This window comes from Varanus komodoensis, unplaced genomic scaffold, assembly GCF_004798865.1.
Source record: "Varanus komodoensis strain SLA01 unplaced genomic scaffold, ASM479886v1 scaffold66, whole genome shotgun sequence".
In the NCBI taxonomy this organism is placed as follows: Eukaryota; Metazoa; Chordata; class Lepidosauria; order Squamata; family Varanidae; genus Varanus; species Varanus komodoensis.
The window spans coordinates 2,993,746-3,014,231 of record NW_025336296.1 but is presented as its reverse complement, the minus strand read 5'-3'; the positions used below and the strand labels follow the sequence as shown (position 1 = coordinate 3,014,231).

General features: G+C 46.2%; 2 protein-coding genes across 5 annotated transcripts; one reads left to right on the top strand and one right to left on the bottom strand.

Moving 5' to 3' along the window:
- The first annotated feature begins 154 nt into the window (after positions 1-154).
- TMEM71 (transmembrane protein 71) lies at positions 155-19,940 on the top strand. Of its 4 annotated transcripts, none has more exons than XM_044450436.1 (10): positions 155-1,076; positions 3,064-3,245; positions 6,656-6,822; positions 8,680-8,740; positions 9,179-9,391; positions 11,391-11,554; positions 14,519-14,704; positions 16,475-16,550; positions 18,345-18,478; positions 19,559-19,940. In XM_044450436.1, the coding sequence occupies exons 4-10, from the start codon at positions 8,709-8,711 to the stop codon at positions 19,561-19,563; spliced, it is 810 nt and encodes a 269-aa protein (XP_044306371.1). In that variant the 5' UTR covers positions 155-1,076; positions 3,064-3,245; positions 6,656-6,822; positions 8,680-8,708; the 3' UTR covers positions 19,564-19,940. The 4 variants fall into 4 exon arrangements, with proteins under 4 accessions (XP_044306371.1, XP_044306370.1, XP_044306372.1 ...); XM_044450435.1 differs by having other exon boundaries at positions 8,677-8,740; XM_044450437.1 differs by lacking the exons at positions 155-1,076; positions 3,064-3,245 and having other exon boundaries at positions 6,479-6,822; positions 8,677-8,740.
- Positions 6,070-6,807, bottom strand: LOC123033696 (phospholipid scramblase 1-like). Its single transcript, XM_044450423.1, has one exon. The coding sequence runs from the start codon at positions 6,772-6,774 to the stop codon at positions 6,070-6,072; it is 705 nt and encodes a 234-aa protein (XP_044306358.1). The 5' UTR covers positions 6,775-6,807.
- Positions 19,941-20,486: the final 546 nt, after the last annotated feature.

The window sequence follows — 20,486 nt, the reverse complement described above, 5'->3', positions numbered from 1 at the left end:
CCATAGCGTAGGGGAAGCCGGCCTGGGTGCCGCCATTTTCTTCGCCCTTCCCTCGTCACGTGACCGTAAGAAACCGAAGCTGGAACAGGAGCGGGCATTGGGTCGGATGCAGGCTACTGCGCAGGCGCAGAAAAGGCGCTGCGGGAGGGGAGGCCGGCCTGGACGCGAGCGAGAAAAAGGGATTGAGGCTACTTACCGAAGCTAGTGACAGCACTTCGGGCTCTTGTTGCGGGGCAAACCAACGTGGTAGAAAACTAGAGAGAAGGGGAAAGTCTGTGCAAAGAAATAGTTAGGGTATCACTGTGAGTTGGGAGCTCAATAGGAAAAACAGGTTCCCACTTTGAATCAGGCGTCCGTCGCTCCACTCATATAACCGGACGTGCAGGCTGCGCATGCAGCTGGATTTTTCGCCCCTATGGGTGGTCGGAGCTGGGGTCCTGAATTGAGGAAGGCTCGGGGCAAACATTTTAAAGGAAGATCTGGAGAGGGGGTGCACGTGATGGGCAGGCGGACAGGCAAAAGGGGGTGTCCTTAAACACACAAGAAACCTGCATTGTTTTGCTTAACATTCTTGCTTTAAGCAATGAAATAACAAGAGGCATTTTCATTTTTCAGAATGGGGTAAGTTGGGAAACAGCAAAATGATTGGTGATTGAGAAGACAGGAATGGCGTTTTCCACCAAACTGGGCTTGACCTCTGCCCCTGAGGATCAACGCCCCCCCCCCCCCTCCATTGTAGGGGTCTTCCAATCATTTTCCACCTCCCGACTCTTTCAATCCTAGGGCAGCTTTACTGAGACCTCCATTTTCATTGTGGGAAGGAAAAATGCATCCTGAACTATTCCAAGTGCTTTGGCGCCTCCTGCAATCTGTTTCTCCAGATGGGACTCCAGAACCCTTGGTGACTTGCTCTGATGAATTTGCTATGCTCTTCAGGGAAAAAAATTATTCAGATCTGCCATGAGTTGGATTCCATAGCTGCTTCCATCCCATCTAGAGATGTATCCAGAGCATCGTCTTCTAGCCGCATTTTGCTGGATGAATTTCAATAACTGCAGCCCAAGGATGTGGACAAGGTGTTTGTCTTTGTCCGTCCTATCACTTGTCCACTTGATCCTTGCCCATCATGAATCACTGGAAAATCTAAAGAGAGGGTTTGCCTCAGTGTCTGGGAAAAAAAGCTGAGCCTACATCCAGTTGTAGTTGCCAGCTACCAACTGGTAGCAAACCTTCTCTTTTTGAGCAAGGTGTTGAAGCGAGTGGTGACCACAGAGCTCCAGCCACTCCTGGAGGGTGTGGATTACCTGGATCAATTTCGGTTGAGATTCAGGCCAAGGTTCAGGTTTTCCTGTACCATGACCTCTGTCGGGAGAGGGACAGGAGGAGTACAAACCTGTTGATTCTTCTAGACCTCTCAGCGGTTTTTGACACCATCAGTCACGGTATCCTTCTGGACAGCCTGGCTGGGATAGGAGTCCGTGGCACTGCTGTGCAGTGGTTCTGCTCCTACCTGGCTGACCATGTCTGCCCCATGCGGGTTATGCCATGGGGTCATCCTGCAGGTCTATTGCTGTTCAGCATTTATATGAAACCACTGGGGGAGATCACCAGGAGGTTTGGGCTGAAGTGTCCGCAGTATGCGGACAACACTCAGCTCTACCTCTTGTTTACCTCAAATCCAGGTGAGACGATCTCTGCTGAACAGGCGTTTTGAGTTCGATAACAGACTGAATGAGGGCCAATAAACTAAAACTCAATCCAGGCAAGATGGAAGTGCTATTGGCTGATGATCTGGCTGAGAGATTAGATGGCCATTGTCCTGTTTTAGATGGGGACACACTTGGGAGTACTCCTGGACCCAAAACTTTCATTGGAGTCTCAGGTAGACTTGGTTGCTAGGAGTGCCTATTCCCATCTGTGGTAAATACAACAACTAAGGTCTTACTTGGGTAGGCAGAGCCTGAGCACGGTTACTCATGGGCTGGCTACATCCCAATTGGATTACACTAATGTGCTCTATGTAGGGCTGCCTTTGAAAGTGGTTCGGAGACTTCAGTAGGGCTGCTCATCCCATGTTCTGGATCAGTTTGCATGTCCATATAACACCTATAAATAAATTACACTGGTTGCCAGTTGAAGCCTGAGCCTAATTTAAAGTGCTTGCTTTAACATAACATGCAAAGCCCTAAATGGCTTGGGACCTGGTTACCTGAGGGACTGCCTTTTCCTATACACTCCTCCTACCTGCTCACTGTGGTCGGGGAATGGAGTCCTGAAAGAGCCATCCCTAAAGGAATTAAAAGGGATGGCAAGTACAGTGATACCTCAGTTCACGAATGCTTCCGTTCATGAACAATTCCTCCTTCAAAGGTTTTTCAAAATCTGACTTTAACACCTGATTGTAAGAGCTCACTCTACTACCAACAGGTTCCCCTGCCCACACTTAGAATTGTACCGTTGGCCTATTTTAATATTAGCTGCTCAGAGAGCCCTTAAAGGGCTACTCAGCAGTCTATCAAGTTGAAAATGAGATTAAAATAAAATAAGGTGGCAATGTATACTGAATTCAGGCTATTTATGAGGTCTTTATTCTTGTTGGTTGCAGTTTGGATTTTAGTAAATTATTTTCCTCACTCTGGAAAAAAAACCCACAAAAATGGGTGGGGGAAATGGGAGAAGCCCTGGAAGACAACGATGTAGCAGAAAGTTCTGCAAACTTCCATGAGAGAGGAATCGCTCGTGCACAAGAAAGGTCCTGGGTTGGGAAGCCCTGTACCCCTGGTTTTGATGAGCAGTGGGTGTCTCTCTTGGGCCCATGGGCTCCTCAGCCATCACCCCACACTACAGTTGGGCTCTCTAGGCTGCCGTGCAGCGCTTCCCCTGCGAAAAACTGTGATGCTGTTATTTATAGCCGGGCATAGCATTCTAGGTTACAGCTTGGCTCTTCGCTGGGTTGATCTGCAATCTTCAACAGACTTTTCAGAAAGAATGCTGCTGCAGCAGCGGCTAGATTTAGCAGGAAACATGACCTCATTTCTGCCTCTCTTGCTTCCTATTGCTCAGGCTCTTTTCAAAAGGAAACAAGCGGGCCTTTTAGCATCCCCCCTTCTGTCCTTTGGAAGACCCCTGTGCTATTTGGCTACAAGGAGCAATCCCAACAGACGTCAGACTCCCGCGATCCAGTCTCGCCTGTCGGATGGATAAATGGCTGGTGCACTTTTGTAACTGACAGAATGGCATTCCAGGTCTGGGAGATTTTGATTGTACTCTTTCTGGATTAGAAATATTGTCAGATAGTTAAGGAAACTGCTCTCTAGTGATGGTTGAAACTGGGACTTCAGTGGGGAGAGTACGTCTGTAACTGCTCCTTTCTGGGATGGGCAACTTAGATCCACTCTGACACTTTCTATAAACTGGTGTAAAGATTTAGCATATTGTATCACTATTTGAAAGATGTATAGTGCAGACTTATTCATACTTAATTGAAAATACGTTAGGGGATTATGCTAGCCCTAAAGTAGCTTGATATGGCCAGTCATATTTTCTTTTTTGGTGGTTCTTCTCACATGTTCAGATAAAACAAAAATAACATTGTAAATGCTGACACTGCAACTGAAAGTAAATAGTCTAGCTAATTATTAAGGGGGCAAAGTTTATTTTCATGTATCAGTAAAAAGGGTGATCAGAATGCCATGTCTTCCAAGTAAACTGTTCAATATTTTGTAGCAGAAATCCTAAATCTATTTCTTTGGGTGCAAGTCTTACTACCACTCTACACGACTCTGGTGCACCTGCAACTGGAGTATTGTGCTCAGTTTTGGGCCCCTCGTTACAGGAAGGATATAGCCAGGTTAGAGTCAGTGCAGCGTAGGGCCACAAGGTTGGTGGCCGGTTTGCAGGGGATGCCGTATGAGGCGAGACTGAGGGAACTGGGTCTCTTCAGCCTGGAGAAGAGGAGGCTCAGAGGGGATCTGTTGGCGACATACAGGTATGTGAGAGGATGTCACACAGAGGTGGGTAGAGACCTGTTCTCCCCTGCAGAGGAAGGCAGGGCGCGCTCCAATGGAGCAAAGCTCAGGGAGCCAAGGTTCCATTTGGATGCCAGGAAGCACTTCCTGATGGTTAGGACCCCGAGGGTGTGGAATGGGCTTTCACAGGAGGTCGTTGAGGCCCCATTGGTGCGGGTGTTCAAAGATAGGCTGGACATGCACATGGTGGGCATGTCGTGAGCAGAGCCGGCTGGTGCTGGAGGTCAGACTAGATGGCCTGGGAGACCCCTTCTGACTTGCTCTGTTTCTATGTCTATGTCTTACTCAAATCAATATAGAAACTGCTGGCTGATTTTTTTCCCATTTTATGGGAGCAGACCAGAGATGCAGATAAGACGAGACACAAGAAATAATAAAGCAAAATTAACATCACTAAAGAATATTCTGTTGACCTCATTTAAGGTGCAATCCTATGAGGGTTTAGATAGAAAAATGGCTTACAACCCCCAGCCCTGCAACTCCCAGCTTTGTCTAAACATACATAGGATTTTGTCTTACTCCATTTACTCACAGCACAGTAAGAATAGTTTTGTGAATGACAAAGAAAACAATACAAATTTAAAATCACATTGCTTTCTAAAAATTGTCCTTTATATTTGGAAATCAAATATATTATGAGTAAGCTCTTCAGACAGCATGAACAGACTAAATACTCTCCCACTGGGAAAAAAATTAAAACATTAAGACTAATATCAAAAAAGTGACAAAACAATACAGCAGTCTATTGTAGGATGAGCAGAGCAAGCATCTCTGTTCCACAGCAGCATAAGTAAACAGTAACTAGGGATGGAGACATGGTAAGAAAATGTTCCAACTGGCAGAATCAAGTGTTTTGTTATGTTTGAGCAACATTTAATTATCAAGCAAAAGACTTCACATTTAGCAGGTGAGAAGCGACTTGCTTGTATCTTTCTGTGCAGAAGCAGTTAATACTGCAGGATTCACTAGAGCGGCTTTCGTTGCTGACATCTGGGCTCATCGGCAAAAAAGGGCTTGCTGCTGCTTTGGAAGAGCATCTGTACTGCTGGATCTCTTACCCAGTGTGTTTAAAATGTGTAACATGTTGGATCCGAGATGACCGCCAACATATCGCAGTTTTTCTGTGGTCCTCCAGAAGTGCAAGATCATGTTGGCACATTGGAACCTGCCTCGTATGGAGTACAGGCTGGTGTTCTGGTCCTGGTATTCCCGGATAACCACATCCTTTCATCTAGCTCCCCCGCTTTCCCCAGACCACCAGATGGGGCTTTGGTATTTCCCCATCTTTTGTAGGTTTTCCATATTATAAAAGGTTAGCAGTAAGCGGTTTAAGTTAAAATATGCTGGGTTTTGTTGCATTTTAGTCCACCTGCCAGTAGAATGAAGCTCCCAGAAGTTTCTCCTTCAGGATAAAAAGAGGGCCTTCCACATGTGGCATTTTTCTCCATTTATTAAACTATTATTTGTTTGAGTAGGAGGAAAGCATATAGATTTATGAAACTTTGAGAACATTAAGTTACTGGATTTAACAGTTAACAGCAAACGGTGTTATTTGTTTTAAACAAAAATATTTTTCATGTTTGCATTATATTATTTTTACATATGAAATATAGGAGCCTGGCTTTAGGCACCCTCGTTGTGTATTCTGTGGGGACCCTATAGTGAGAGGTGTACCTGCATCGAGAAGGATTGTACACTTTCCCATCTTGATATATAAAAAATCCCTACAAAATGTATGGATTTGATTTGTAGCACACCTTCCTCCCAAGAAAAACAAGGCAGCTTTTGAAGATAAATAAAGCTTGATCCAAACAAATGCATTGAAGTATGGCAATAATCAAGTAAAAATAAATCATACATTTTAATACACGCTTAATTGTAACGGTACAGTACAAAAGGAGTAGTGAAGCCATATACAAAAATAACTCTTTCTAACAAACATTTCTTCTGTAAGCATGCCTGACTGATTTAGCCAAGCAAAATGCTGAAGTGATCCACGACACTCCTCTGATACTGGTGTAGTGCAGAAGGGTCAGCTGTGCTACCAGACCCCAACTTTTGGGGTAAAGTCTAGAGCAGTGTGTTCAAAAAACATGAAATCTATGAGGAAGCATGCCCCAAGCATGACCACTTTCATTTTAACATCAAGGTCCAGCGGGAACTGGATCCCAAGGTCATCAGAATCTGTAAAGATTTCCCTGATAAAGCCAGTCCAGTACTTAGAAACTCTTCCAACTGTGTACAGCTCGTCCGTTGACATCACCTCAAATGTCACGTCTCCGCCACAGCTGCAGACAAAACAGGGCCCGACAATCCTGAGCACATCCCTCCTGGCTGCGTTCTGGATCGCAAACCTGGGCAGGCAGGGGTCCCAGATCTGCTTCACGTACCCGACCACATGGCCTGGGGGTGCGTAAACAGCAACCTCCTGCAAGCAACACGGACAGAGGCAACTGGAACACCGCAGCGGCCGCACGAGCTCGATGACCTCCTGGCCCGTGTGGTCAAAAATCTTCATGACAAAAGGCCGTGATGCTCCACAGCAGTTGAGCGTGCAGGAGTCATTTTCCTCAAATGCCAAATAAAGCGTTTCCCCCGATGAGTTTTTTATTTCGTATTTGTTGCAGGTTTCAAAGCCAGTGATTACTTCCACAAGCTCGAGCTGCTGATGAATGAATAATCTGTCGAGCTGGCTCAAGGGTTCCAATTCTGGAGGGAAGCTGGATGGTGGAAACGGCGCTGGCATCCAGGCACGAGCCACCTTAGGCTGATTTTGGAAAGAGGGAACTCTCGGGTAAGACTCGGTGTAGCTCGGCTGTCTCGGACTACTTAAATACTGTGGTGGGGGGATATATTCAGGGTAGCCATAGGACGTCTGTGCTCTGGCGTATGCTTGCTCAGGATATCTAGGAGCTGGCTGGACAAGTACCGTTCTCTTTGGGTACATTGTCATGGGTCTACACGGAATTATTCCTTGGGAAGTTATGTGTTATGCCCAGTATGCCTGTTTGTAATCCCCTGAGCTCAGAGGTCATTTGCTTATATTAAGGACCATTCAATCAGGTGAGCTTCTCCCGCAGTGTGAAACAAGAACACCCACATTGGAGTAATACTTATGAATGGCCCTATTGTTACATCACAATAGTCGACGCAGCCCTGCCAGGGAATTGGCAGAAGAAGCATTCCAGAAGCTTGGATAGACAAGGCCAAGCCCAGGCAGGTTTGAAAGACGGAAGTAGCGAGGGGCATCACAGAAAGCGCCAAAGAAAGGAAGTGCAGTCAACCTGGTTTACAGGCGGAGCAAAGAAGGGGCTAGCGCCACAGGATGCTGCAGGTGAGGCTGGAAACAACAAGATGGGCTGCTCCAACAACTACCGGACTCTGAATACGCTGTAAGTTGGAGTTTGGCTTGTGTGGCTCCCACACTGAAGGAGACCTTTCCCCTAATGGGGCCTTACTTTCTCTAGGTGCACTTGACCATGAGGACATGAAAGCAACTGCATTGTGGCATTGGCTTTGAAGCTGGAGTATGGGATGTCATGTGACCTGTCCAGAGGCAGGGGGCCACCCCATGGACACCCCTGGGGGTGCATGGTACTGAAGAGATAGGAGAACTCAAAATGCAATGCAAGAGCACCGCGCTTTGTCCCTGAGGGAGGGAGAGTCAGAGCCCTAGATTTTAGAATCATGGAATAGTAGAGTTGGAAGGGGTCCAGAAGGTCATCAAGTCCAGCCCCCTGCTGGTGCAGGACACCAAGCTACACCACCCCACTCAGAGGGCTGACCACTTTTGTCTTAAATGTCTCCAGTGTGGGAGAGCCCACCAGCTCTCCAGGCAGCTGGTTCCATTGTTGCATTGCTCTGACCGTGAGGAAGCTTTTCCTGATGTCCAGCCTGAATCTGGGTTGCTGAAACTTGAATTGATTATTCCGTGTCCTACACTCCAGCATCAGCAAGAAGAGATCTTGGCCTTCCTCTTTGGGACAGCCTTTGAGTTACCTATAGTGGGATTTTGTCATGTAGGGCCCAGTGTCCTCTCTACTGAGCTTAAAGTTGGATCTGGAAGGGAAAGAAAAATCCAATTAGATATGGATCTCCATTAATGAGTGCAAGGGAAGATGCCAGGAAAACCACATCTCTGAGAAAAAGACCTCATGCTTCAAGCACATGCAAACCTAGATGTCGGGAAGAAGGCTTCGGCGAATGGGGTGGCATAAAAATGTTTTAATAAATAAATAAAATAAATAAAAACCCTTCAAGGCTGTCAGCACAAGGGCATAAGCAGCAGGGAGCTTCAGCTGGAACATGTGGCCCAATTCTGGTTTTAATATCCAGAACATAAGAGCAGGTGTCCATCAGTACTTAGCAGGGTCTCCTGGTCACTTTCTTCCACATTCTGGCGAGATGAACTCTATTTCCATTTCAATCAGAATAATTCCAGAATTATGTATATCTATATGCACATTCAGAAAGTGCACATTCCGCCCCGGCTTTTTTTTCTCGGTGTTGTATTTGCTCTTCTTGGTGAACTCATAAGTGGCCACTCAAAGCCAGGGATGTCTTTTCACACTATTGTGCTTTATGCATCTTTGGTTCCCTCCAGGAAGAGACGACGTTGACATTTCTGCTCATTTGCTTTCTGCCTCAGCAGGGCCCTCAAAGTGTGAAGAGGAGCCAAAGATGCATCCGGAATCAGAACCCTTTGGGCTCAGGTGAGCCGCCGCCATTTTATACCTATCTTCTTCAGCATGACTAATATACATGATGTTGGTCCTGTGCATAATTCATTTTCTTTGGAGCAAATCAAAGATACCTACTTAAGCCTCCCACTGGGAAGCCATTGCCCATGCTTATGTTGTGATGGTTGCACTAATGCTAACTGAGGACTGTGGGCATTGTAGTCCAACACATCTGGAAGGCATCAGGTTGAGAAGGCTGACCACTCGGCCACGAAGCACACTGGGTAACTTTGGACCAGACACTCACTCCCAGCTTAACTCACCCCGCAGGATTATTGTTGTTGTGAGGATAAAAATGGAAGAGAGGAAAATTCTGTAGGCTGCACTTGGTGCCTCACAAGAGGTAAAAAGGCAGGCTAGAAATGCACTGTGGCAATAATGATACTAGGATTGTGTTACTTCACATTTTAGTTACACAAATGCCCTTCTGGATCACGGGGCTGCCTATGAAATCTGCCTGAGCAACACCTGCACAAGATGCTTCCTGGAACATCGCCGGAGCCCCCGGCTTCTCACTAATGGCTACTACGTCCTCACAGAAGATAGTTTTCTGCCTGACGAAGAGGGCAACACCATGCTAAGCCCAGTACAAACGAGCATTACCTACAAAGAGAAATTAGTTAGGTAAGTGTTGCCATGTACCCGTGGAGCAAACAAAACTGTGCTCCACATAGTCCCTCGTTCTTATCCATGCCTTACTTAGTACAGGTATTCCCCACCTTTCTTTACAAAATAATGTGAAACTGTAAAATAACCCCAACCAAGAAAACACAGTAAAATTATATGACATCAGCCTTCCTCGAGACAATCAAACACAGGAGAGGCGTAACACAGATAAATTGCAGAAAGGAGACATTAAAAGTCTGTGTGAACTGATAGGTCTTTGGTTCGATCCCAAATCTTGCAGGGCTTAGTGCTGACTGTATATGAGAGGGAAGGAACTGCCACAGACAGGTGCTTGTATCAATAATGCCCTTTCTTGGGTTATTGCATAATGAACTCCAGGTGAATGTGGCTCTGTCAAGAAGGTGTCACCACTGGATCGTCATATCCAGGCAGGCATAAGGGAGGTGGCATTTCCAACTAGGCAAGGACTGTTACGTACTTCCTTGCAGGAATATCCTGGAATGTGAAGCAATCTATGAAGTGGGTGTTTTGCTTTCTTACCTCTGATACTGTGCTGAGAAACAACAATAATTTCTATCACATCTTTTCTAATTATAAATCAAGCAAATGGCTAAGTAGCATTTATGTAGATGACCCAAGAGATGCTGAGCACTAAGGTTGGAGATGAGCAGGAATATGGAGGCTGCTTTTTGGCCAGGGATGGCTGCTTTTTGGTGCTCTGCTCTTAAGCGTGGTATTGTTGGTGATGGTGACCATTTGAGCGTGAGGCAAATTGCAAAGGCCATTAAAAGCCAGGCTTCTGCTCCAAGCAACCCACATCCTAAATTCTGAAAGCAAAGGGGAAAACAAGGAAGGGAAGGAAGACAGAGGTGAGAGGAACATGGCTGTGTTTGCATGACAATATCTCTGAATATAAGCCAAGATATGAACACACCCTTTGAACATGCTCCTCCGCTTCTCCCTCTGGACAAACCAAGAACTCCTCAATTAGCTATAGTTTCCAATTTCAGCCCATCTGGGAAACTATACATAATGGCTCTGAAACAAGCCAGGATATAAAACAATAGTCTGAAGTTTGTTTATTATCCTAGCTTGTTCATTTAACCTAGTTTTCCAGTTTGGACAAAATGGGAAACTTAGTTAATCCTGTGAGTTATGATTGTCTGAACCAGCCCTGTGTATAAGTTCCGTGTTGACATTTCCGATGGGGTGAAAACAAATGGGTCAAACTACACCGGTTTCCTGTCTCTCTATGAAAGATCAGTTTTGTACTTATGCAGTGAGGGGATGGGAGGTAGCTTAATGCCCCCTGCCACTTAGGCAAGGGGAAACAACTGTCCAGATAGGCAGGCATCTCCCTTTATGGCCATTTTAGCTTGAGACAAGACTGTCAGACTTTCTAAGACACTCCTGAGGTGTAGGGAATAGGGCCATGCCCGTGCTCCTTCTATTAGGAACCATATGATTGTTCCCTAAGTTAGGGAAGGAAAAAGGAAAAGAAAGGGGCTTAACAGATGTACAGAAATCAGAAAAATCTTTGGAACCGTGTTCCAGTCCAGAAGAGCAAATCAATACCAATTTACCTGTCTTCCCCTAGGACTTAAGTACATGTCTTCCACAAGGACAGAGCCAAGAACCAAAAGCAAGTTAGCTCATGAAGATGAAGAAAAAAGAGCAGCTCTGGGCATCTCTCTTTTATGCTCTCACCTTGACAACTCAAACAAGATTTCAGGAAGCTAATCACAGATAGCCTACTGTTTTATTGCCAAACTCCATAAGGGAAGGGAGAAGTTTCCACAGGAGATCATCCGATCCCAGTGAACATAATCTTACTTGGCCTTGAAGGCTAAAGCTGTCTTGGATTATCTCAAGCTGTCTCAGCCCCACTGATGTTTACATCACCATGTGCCATTTCAGCTTAGCCAAATAGCATTGCCACATGGTGAGCGGATAGGGGGACAATGAGGTTCTTTAATTTTTTCTCTTTTTGTGTCAGAATATTTCGGAGAAGAAAGAAAATCCGCCGCTCACTTGTTAGCCTGTTCAGTATTGGTGCCTCTAATTCGTGGCTGAGCAGCACCATGATAGATGCCCCTCACGGAGAGGATGCTTGGCTGGAAGTAGACGGTCAGAAAGACACCACACACTTTTATGACAATGGTGAGCACTTTTAGAAGCTACTATTTTATTAAGGCTATTATTATTGTGGATTTCATTTCTCTACTGCCCAATAACTGAAGTTCTATCAGGCTGGGTGGCCAGTTTCCATGATCCACAAATGTACTCTGAGTTTGCAACACAAATGAGATGAGAGACAAGTATTGCAGTAATTCTGAAACATTCAGCTGATCCATAGCAGAATCCATTGTCCTGTTCTATGGATACTGGAGAATCACAAGGGAAACAGATGCCATCTGAGCAAGGAGAATCCAGTCTAGGTTATGACAGCTAGATCAAGGAAGAAAGGTTCTGTCAGTTATATAGAATCTGGCCAAGGTAGGTGCATCAGGCACATCAAGCTAACCAAAAGCATTAACCCACTTGTGGAGAAGGAAATTACAATGGGACCTTGGAGAACTCAGACTAAACAAGACCAACAGGAAGGTGTTGTCTCAGCAGTCAGCTGAAGCCTTATCTAGGCATGCATAATCTGTAGTGCAGTCTGCCCCACCCACTCTAGACTCTTAGAAGGAGCATCACTGCTGTTATCCCACACTATGTGTGGCCATGGAGATGGAGGTTCTACCGGGGGTTCCTCCTTTGACTGTGCATGATGGTGAGGCAGTGCCTTCTGGCCAGAATGGAAGACTGGGTGCAGGTCTGGCCATCCTTCCTCAAGAAGAACAGGTTGACCTTGGTCTTTGTCAGAGTCATCTTCTGCATCCTGAAATGGCAGAGGGTTTGGGGCCATGATACCCTTTCATATCTGCCATGGAATCATTTTATGTGTTGCAGAAGATGCAGGAAAATACACTGGAGTGCACCCTGAATTCATGCAGGATGCTGACAAAACCTGTAGGGGGTTCACTGTTGAGTCATATGAATCAATTGATGGTCCCCTACAGAATACACTCAATGGGCCAGTTTGCACATCATCCTAAAGCACTGTGGATTAAGTGACCCGCAGGACGTTGCAACTCCAAGCACTTTTGGATGAAACTGATTATCTGGATCCTTTTCAGTCCGGCTTCAGACCCGGGTACAGTACTGAATCTGCCTTGGTCGCCCTGTACGACGACCTGTGCAGGGAGAAGGACAGGGGGAGTACATCCCTGTTGGTTCTTCTGGACCTCTCGGCGGCTTTCGATACCATCGACCATGGTATCCTTCTGGATAGACTTGCGGGATTGGGGGTTGGAGGCACTGCTTTGCAGTGGTTCCGCTCCTATCTCGACGGTCGATTCCAGAAGGTAGTGCTGGGGGACCGTGTCTCTACGTCATGGCAGCTATGCCATGGGGTACCACAGGGCTCCATTCTATCCCCTCTGCTATTTAACATCTATATGAAACCGCTGGGAGAGGTCATCAGGAGGTGTGGGCTGCGGAATCATCAATACGCTGATGATACCCAGCTTTACCTCTCATTCTCCACTAATCCAGGTGAGGCAGTGGCTGTGCTGAACCGGTGCTTGGCCGAGGTAAGGGAATGGATGAGGGCCAATAAACTGAAACTCAACCCAGACAAGACGGAGGTCCTGTTGGTTGGCGGATCGGGTTTCGGAGACGGTGGATTTGACCTGGTCCTGAATGGTGCAACACTCCCTCTTAGGGATAAGGTCCGCAGCTTAGGAGTACTCCTCGACCCGGAGCTTTCTTTGGAAGCTCAGGTGACAGCGGTAGCGAGGAACGCCTTCCTTCAGCTTCGGCTGATTAATCAGCTGCGCCCCTACCTGGAGTACGACTGCCTGGCGACGGTGACACACGCGCTGGTGACTTCCCGCCTAGACTTCTGTAACGCGCTTTACGTGGGGCTTCCCCTGAAGACAGTCCGAACACTTCAATTGGTGCAAAATAGAGCTGCCAGGTTGCTGACGGGGACGGGGCGTTATGCTCACATGACTCCAGTCCTCCATCAGCTTCACTGGCTTCCCATTGAAGCCCGGGCCCAATTCAAGGTGTTGATTATGACCTACAAAGCCCTAAACGGCTTGGGTCCTGGCTACCTGAACGAGCGCTTACGTCCGTATATGCCCGACCGCCCTTTGAGATCTGCGGGAGAGTCCCTTCTCCGGGAACACTCCATGAAAGAAATTAGGAGAGTAAGTACCCGGAGGAGGGCTTTCTCTGCGGTGGCGCCCAACCTATGGAATTCACTCCCCAAAGAGGTCCGCCTGGCACCGTCGTTACTGGTTTTTTGGCGCCAGGTAAAGACCTTTTTATTTAAACATCATTTCAATTGTTAAAACATATGATCTGGCCGGGGCAACTTCTTCTTCCTTCTCTTTCTCCTCCTATATTGTTATTTTATACTGATAATTTTAATTTTGTATTTGTAAATCAATGTATTTTTTTGGTATTTTTATATTTAATGGTAATTTATTATGTACTATTGTATTTCAATGTATTTTATCATGTTGTAAGCCGCCCCGAGGTTTCGGCAAGGGGCGGCATAGAAATGTTATAACAACAACAACAACAACAACAACAACAACAACAACATGCACTGGCCACCATGTTGAACCAACTCAAGCAATATCAGAGGGTGGTTCAGCTTTCGAATAACCCATGCTGCCTAGGTTTGAAGGCACCACAAGCCATAGTGCATGTCCACCATGGTTTGCATCTTCACAATGCTGTTAGTGCACAGGACAAAGTCCCACAAGTTAACCCAGATAGCTCAATGTGACATGTGAACCCGGCTGAACATAGTGCAGAAGGACCCATGATAAGCAACAACCGGGACCTCTGGCGAACAATTTGGAAACTTCCACTATGAGGAATTCACATTAGGAGCTGGGTCGTTCTTGCAGGATCTATCTGATAAGCTGTTTCTGTATCATTCATGTTAAGACTATTTTCAGGGATAAGGACCTGTCCACTTAGATTTCCTGTACAGATATTGGAGTTGCATGGCTTATACGTGCTAATGCCTATGTCACACTAGTTTTATGCAACTTTTTACAGGTACTGTTGATAATACTCTGGGATGCAGCACTGAAAAAGCAGAAAGGCCTAATCCTACACCAGCAAAGTCCTCTCCGTCGAATGACGTGATCTTCCCAAAATCAAGAAAAAAGCGGTGTTCCCCTAGCTGCACCTTTCCCCTGGCAGAAAATGAGCACTTCCACGAAACATCGTTGGACAGCCCGAGTGAGTTAAACCCTTTTCCAGCATTGCAGCAGTCCTTCTTTATGCTCTGCCTGCTCCTTTGGGGCAGTGTCTATCCTGGAGGAAAGTTTTATCTAAGTAAATGAAGCACAGGTGCTGCTTTATCATTTGTCCTGGTCGCCCCTGTACTATCTGTGGCACTGCATGGATTCCAGCAGGGCTTCTCTTCCATCAAGGACTGCCTGGAAGTACAAAGGATTTAATCTGAGACACGCATGCAACGATGCACTGTGCCACGGAGCTATCATTTCTCCTCTTACATCAGGGGATATAAATGGGCAGAAAATGTTTGTCATCCTTTTTAGACACAGGTCCCATCATTACCCTTAAAAGGCAGCATGGGACTTACTTTGCAAGGATGGGAGGGCAGAACGATAAGTCCTTCAGAAAATCTGGAAAACCTAATTCCCCACTGAGATCCAAGGAGGAGAGAGTCTTCATAGCAAGAATCCAATATAGTCCCATTTTCATTGAAAGCCTGTTCTTGTTGCACATGGTTTTTATATCACAAAGGACAAGGTCTCTGATGTGATGTTTCTTTTCAAGGGAATGCCTTATGAGGTTGCCCTCAATCTTTGGTAACATACATTTTTAAGAATGTTCTCCTATCCTTATCTTAAGAGGTCTGGTTTTACCAGCACTGGGAAGATGCCTTCCGTCTTTTGATTTTGGCTTTTAGAAAGGGCTTGCGAGAAAACGTTGCTGTGTAGACTGGCAAGAAAGCAGAGGTGTCAAACCACTTTCAGGCCGAGGGTCAACATTCAGGGCCAACATTCCAGTGGTGAGCAGAACTGAAGGCAGAATTTGCAGGGCCCCAAACAGCATCACACAAAAGCTTAAATCTCTCACCACTGGCCAGTAAATAAGCCTCGAGATGGAAATTTAAGTTTTTCAGAGTGGGGGACGATTGCACAAAAACATCCAACTATCAGTGAGTGTGTGAAGGGGGCATAGGGTCAGGAGAAGCAGGTGGGGCCATCCTGGAGGCCCAGGCAGGCTAGCTTTGGTGTGCAGACTTGAAGATCTGCATCATCATCATCGTACCACCACCACAAAAGGGGAGATGTGTGGCAGCTGTCCATGGTGGTGAACCTATTTGGGGGGTGGGGTTCAGCAGCATGGAACCCTGTGCAATAGTTCAGAAGAAAAGCTGCAGTGGATAAGGACCCTTACTGACATAGGGGTCACCAGCCACACCAGGAGAAACTGGACACAGCCTGCAGGAAGAAAGGTTCTTCTGAACACACAGCTGCCCATTAAAGAGAAGCCATTCTGGACAGTCAGGAAACTGGCAGCAGAAATGTCAGTGGGGCCGTGTGTTGGGGCCCTCTACACCTCCAAGGAACGATCCACGGTCCTGAACCTTGGGCTGCTCCAGGTTTCAGGACCAGGGACAGTACCTTCAGAGTTCAGACCAGATCCAGAACACCTACAGCTGACAGCTCAATATTCCAGTGCGATGTTTAGTTTCGGAGGTGTGGTATCACTTGGGAGGGCACATGCCTCAGTCATGCAGCACCTGCTTTGCCTTCAGAAAGTGGCATCACCAGCTGAAAGGGTCAGGTAGCAGAGGGTGAGAAAGGCTCAGCTCCACGGCAAACCAAGGAATGCTCCTCCTGGTCAGAGCAGAAGCAAATGGGCCAGATGGGCAAAAGTCAAATCCTGAATGCAGCAGCTTTCCTTTAGTAGGAAGATGTTACCGTTGCACAGGAAAAAGCCATAACTTGCTTCTTTCTCTCTTGTTCCAAACAGATGCCTTTACAATAAGAAAAGCCCTCTGCCCAATGATCATGCTGTCCATGTGTCTGGTCCTTTCTCTCAGTGTGAGGTACATTCCATGCCTTTCTCTATGAGCCTTTCCTGTCTTTCGTATATAAAGCATGCAGTGAGTTTTGCAAAGACGATCCAGGTTATAGTGCAGCAAATCATGCGAACAGCACTATGAGCCTGGGAGGGCTTCAGACCCGCTGTTCTACTCCATGCGAAGCTTCAGCCAGTTTGAAAAGTGATATGGCATTCAGGAACCCTGGAAGTTCCTGGTCCGTGGCTCTAATCCAGTCTGCAGGGCTGTTCCTCTAGGGAAAACTCCCTTTTTGAAAACATGGCCCCATTATTTTGCAGTTCTCAAATGCTCCCATGGTGCATCAATGTTTGCAGGTCCAGTAGGGAACTGCTCCAGAGAAAGCTAAGAGGCAGATGGAACTGGCTTCTGAGAGAGCTACCACCGCAAACCACCTGTGTTGCCTCTCCCTTTGGGGGAAGTTGGAGGGCCATGCAGAGCTCCAAATGACGGCTGCAGGAGAGGGTGTTTTTCCTATATGCATGTCAGGAGTGGGTCCACGGGCTGCTTGCAGGCCCTCCAACTCCCTTTTTAATGCCCTCCATCAAATTGCACCTGTGGCTACGGAGTGTGCAAAAGATAAATTTAGCTTGCTTGCAACTTCAATGTGACTGCTTTGGTGCTTTGCAGTCCCCTGGAGCACCAAACAGTTAAACTTCGTTCAGGAAGAGGCTGAATTTAACCACTGTAATGCTTCACAGCACTATGGAGCAGGTTGCTGTTGAATTTAGACCAAAAAATGGTAATTTCAGTCATTTGGTGAGTGGCTGTCCTGTGGGCTGCAGCCCTAAGGGCAAAAAGTGCCCCTCCGCAGGACCTCCAGGGGTTGTCCGCTCTGTGTGTATGTGCGCAAACGGATGTGTGTGCAAGTGTGCATATATGTGCACGGGTATATGTGAAGGTATGTGAATGAGTGTGTGCATGAGTGTTCCTTTATCTGCGTGTAAATGGCTGTGTCAGTGTATGCATACACACACAGATGGAAGTTAGTGAATGAGTATAAAGAGATCTGTGTGCTATGTATATTGGGGGTGGAAGAATATATAGATGGAGAGTGTGGTGTGTGTTTTAATCCAGGATGCACAGTCTTTTCAGCCTCTCTGCAGTGGTTCTGATCACTCTTCCGGAGTTGCTCTTTCTATTGGGAAACAAGTTCTCATGGAAGCTTTCCTCCCAATGCAGATAGCAGCTTTGCATGCTGGACACAAAGGTGCATTTAATTTCAGATGCATGTTCTACACAAGAGCTACACAAGAACGCATGGGAAAGATTCAGGTGTACTTTTGGTCAGCTGGGGCAGCTCCTTTCCCCTTGCCGGAAGGATGCAACTGAGAGTGGAACCCCAAGGAATATGGAGGATCCATGATTAGTCTTCTGATGTTGCTGTCCTCCCAGTCCCTTTGGGTACCAGCCAATAATGCAAACTGTGGGAACTGTGAATTTATTCCACCAGGGTAGAGATATTGACCCTTCCTCACGAACCACTCTTGTGACCAAAACATGCTCTTCCTGCTTTTCCTACCTGTGCAGAAACAGGAACTATGCAGGAATGGGTGGATGGGAATAGGAGGAGGACTCATGGTCCTTCTCGATGCAGCTGCACAGTTCATTGCTTATGGGTTGCTCTGCATTCTGTGGTCATACATTCAAGCCGATGTGGAGCGAAGGTTCTTGCCATGTGAACATGGCGGGCTTGAGAATGGCAGCTGGCCTGAAATGGCATTGGATCATTGGCACAGACATGACCTAACAAGGGACTTCATATGATTCTTGTGGTTTCAGATTCATTCTGGGAGCACCGCTGGTTGCTCTGCTACCTTGCTTGTTACTGATCAGCATTTTCATGTGTAAGCAATTCTCCGTCCCTGTCCCCAGCAGCAATCATCTATGGGACGAATGTCATCTCCTGGAGACAGGTGTGTGTTTTGCCTCTCCAGACTTCATGGTTATCAGCACCAATCTTTCCATCAGCCTATGTAGATTTGTGAAGCACAGAAAGGTACTGAGCGATACTATGCAATGAGTGAAGCCCAAACCAAGCAGTCCCTGTCCCCATATTTACAAACCAACTGGCCTTCTTAACAAGAAAAGGGAACAAGGCAGACCGGGCAGAAGAAAACAAGCAAACTTAAGCAGATATTATGAAATAGCATGCATGTTTGCTTCAACAGAAGTCCAGTATGCTCAGTGAGGCTTACTCACTAATAAGAGTGTTCAGGATTGCTCCCTAAATTTTCTAATCTAGAATTTTTTTATTCAAGTTTTAAACTAATACTAAAAACAACAATTCTCACATACATCGTATTTACTGGGTCAACCTCCTACTACATATTTTTTAACATTCTATAATCATATTCAAATCAGTTTATAATAACTTGAAAACATCTCTAAATTTACGCCAGGTCCCGTTTCTCCAGCCAGTTATAGAAAAAATCCCAAGTTTGATAGAAGTCAGTGTCTTCTTTCTCCTTCAATGATAAAGTCAATCTATCCATTCTGTGCAATCCAGAATCTTTCTTAAAATCAGTTCATCAGTGGGTAGTTCCTCACTTTTCCAGTATTGAGCAAATGCAATCCCTAAATTTTCTAAATGGAGATGGATATTTTAGGAGATTGGTACTTTAGGAGAAATACTTCAGGAGGTACTTCTTCCTCCCCTGGTCCCCACTAATGTCCTCAGACAGGCCATACAGAACCACTTGCAGCCCAAGGGTAATTTTTTATTTTGCAAAAGCTTTGGGGTGCCATATTCCAGCTGTGGGTGGAAGCAAATGTATGGGAAAATACCAAAAACACTGGCATATTTTAGCTTAGAGCTCTTTCTGCTGGTAACTACAAAGTGCTCGACCAGATGGACTTTTGGTCTGACCCAGCATGGCTTTTCTTATGCTCCAACTGCACAGCTTCTCTCCTAATGCCTTGTTACTGGGTCAAGGATGGGGTCTTGCATATGCTTCCCCTCCTTCCTGAAAATTCTTGTGCCCCTTCCAAACCAGGCTGAAACTCGCACCCTGCCGGAGAAACTTGACTAGGCAACCTGGAAGGAGCTGCAAAGGCCCCCTGCTCACCACTCCTGTTCAGAATCTGAGAGTGAATCCAGTTGAACAGTCTGCAGTGAGCGAGTGACTGGCCCGCGCTCTGCAGCGACAAGAGCCAAGCCTTACTGGATGGACAGTGAAGATAATACAGACTTAAAGCCCTCTCCTTCCTATTCGCCATGTTGGCCCCTTTCAATGAGCTTTGTTTTCTTAGGAATGAAGAAATGTGAACATGCACGATTTATGTTTTGCTGCCTTGCTATCTAACTTGTAACTGAATTATGTTTAAGCTGCAATTTAAGGCTCTGTATCTTCATGTAATAAACGTGTTTTTGTATTCCGAGTGTGTCCAAGTGCTTCTTAGTATAGGAGATGGAAGAAATATACACAAGATCATGTCAAAGAGGGATGTGGAAGAATCTGTACTGGGGCTTGGAATCCAACAGATTCCCTGGAATTGGCTCCCCAAACTCCAATCCACTTTGTTGTGACCCTGAGTCTGAATTCCTGGCACAGGCCCCACATTTGTGGGGCATTCACAAGGAATCGGGCCCCACTTGTGCTAGCAACACCTCTCTTCTGCAGCATGGACAGCAGTCTTTGTTTGTTCAGCCAGCATGTCTACAATCCCAACAGAAAGGACATTTTGAGAGAATGGATTGCATGCTCAAATTCCCGTAATTAGTTCCACTTTGATGCTAGAGAGCCAGCGATCAAGGTAGAATTCATCCAACCTATATGATGCTAGAGTAATTTTGTCCTGATGAATGGCATGCAGATATCTTCATAATCACCATCATTTGCTGTTTCCTCCACAAAACCAACCATGCATTTGGGTTTTTTCTTTGCACTGCCATTTTCTGAATGTCAATATCAATGGTGTGGC

Coding starts and splice junctions, on each gene's coding strand:
- LOC123033696 (XM_044450423.1), bottom strand. CDS start 6,774: ATGCCAGCGCCGTTTCCACCATCCAGCTTCCCTCCAGAATTGGAACCC.
- TMEM71 (XM_044450436.1), top strand. CDS start 8,709: ATGCATCCGGAATCAGAACCCTTTGGGCTCAG. Junction 8,741..9,178: donor TCAGAACCCTTTGGGCTCAG/GTGAGCCGCCGC, acceptor TTCACATTTTAG/TTACACAAATGCCCTTCTGG. Junction 9,392..11,390: donor TACAAAGAGAAATTAGTTAG/GTAAGTGTTGCC, acceptor TTTTTGTGTCAG/AATATTTCGGAGAAGAAAGA.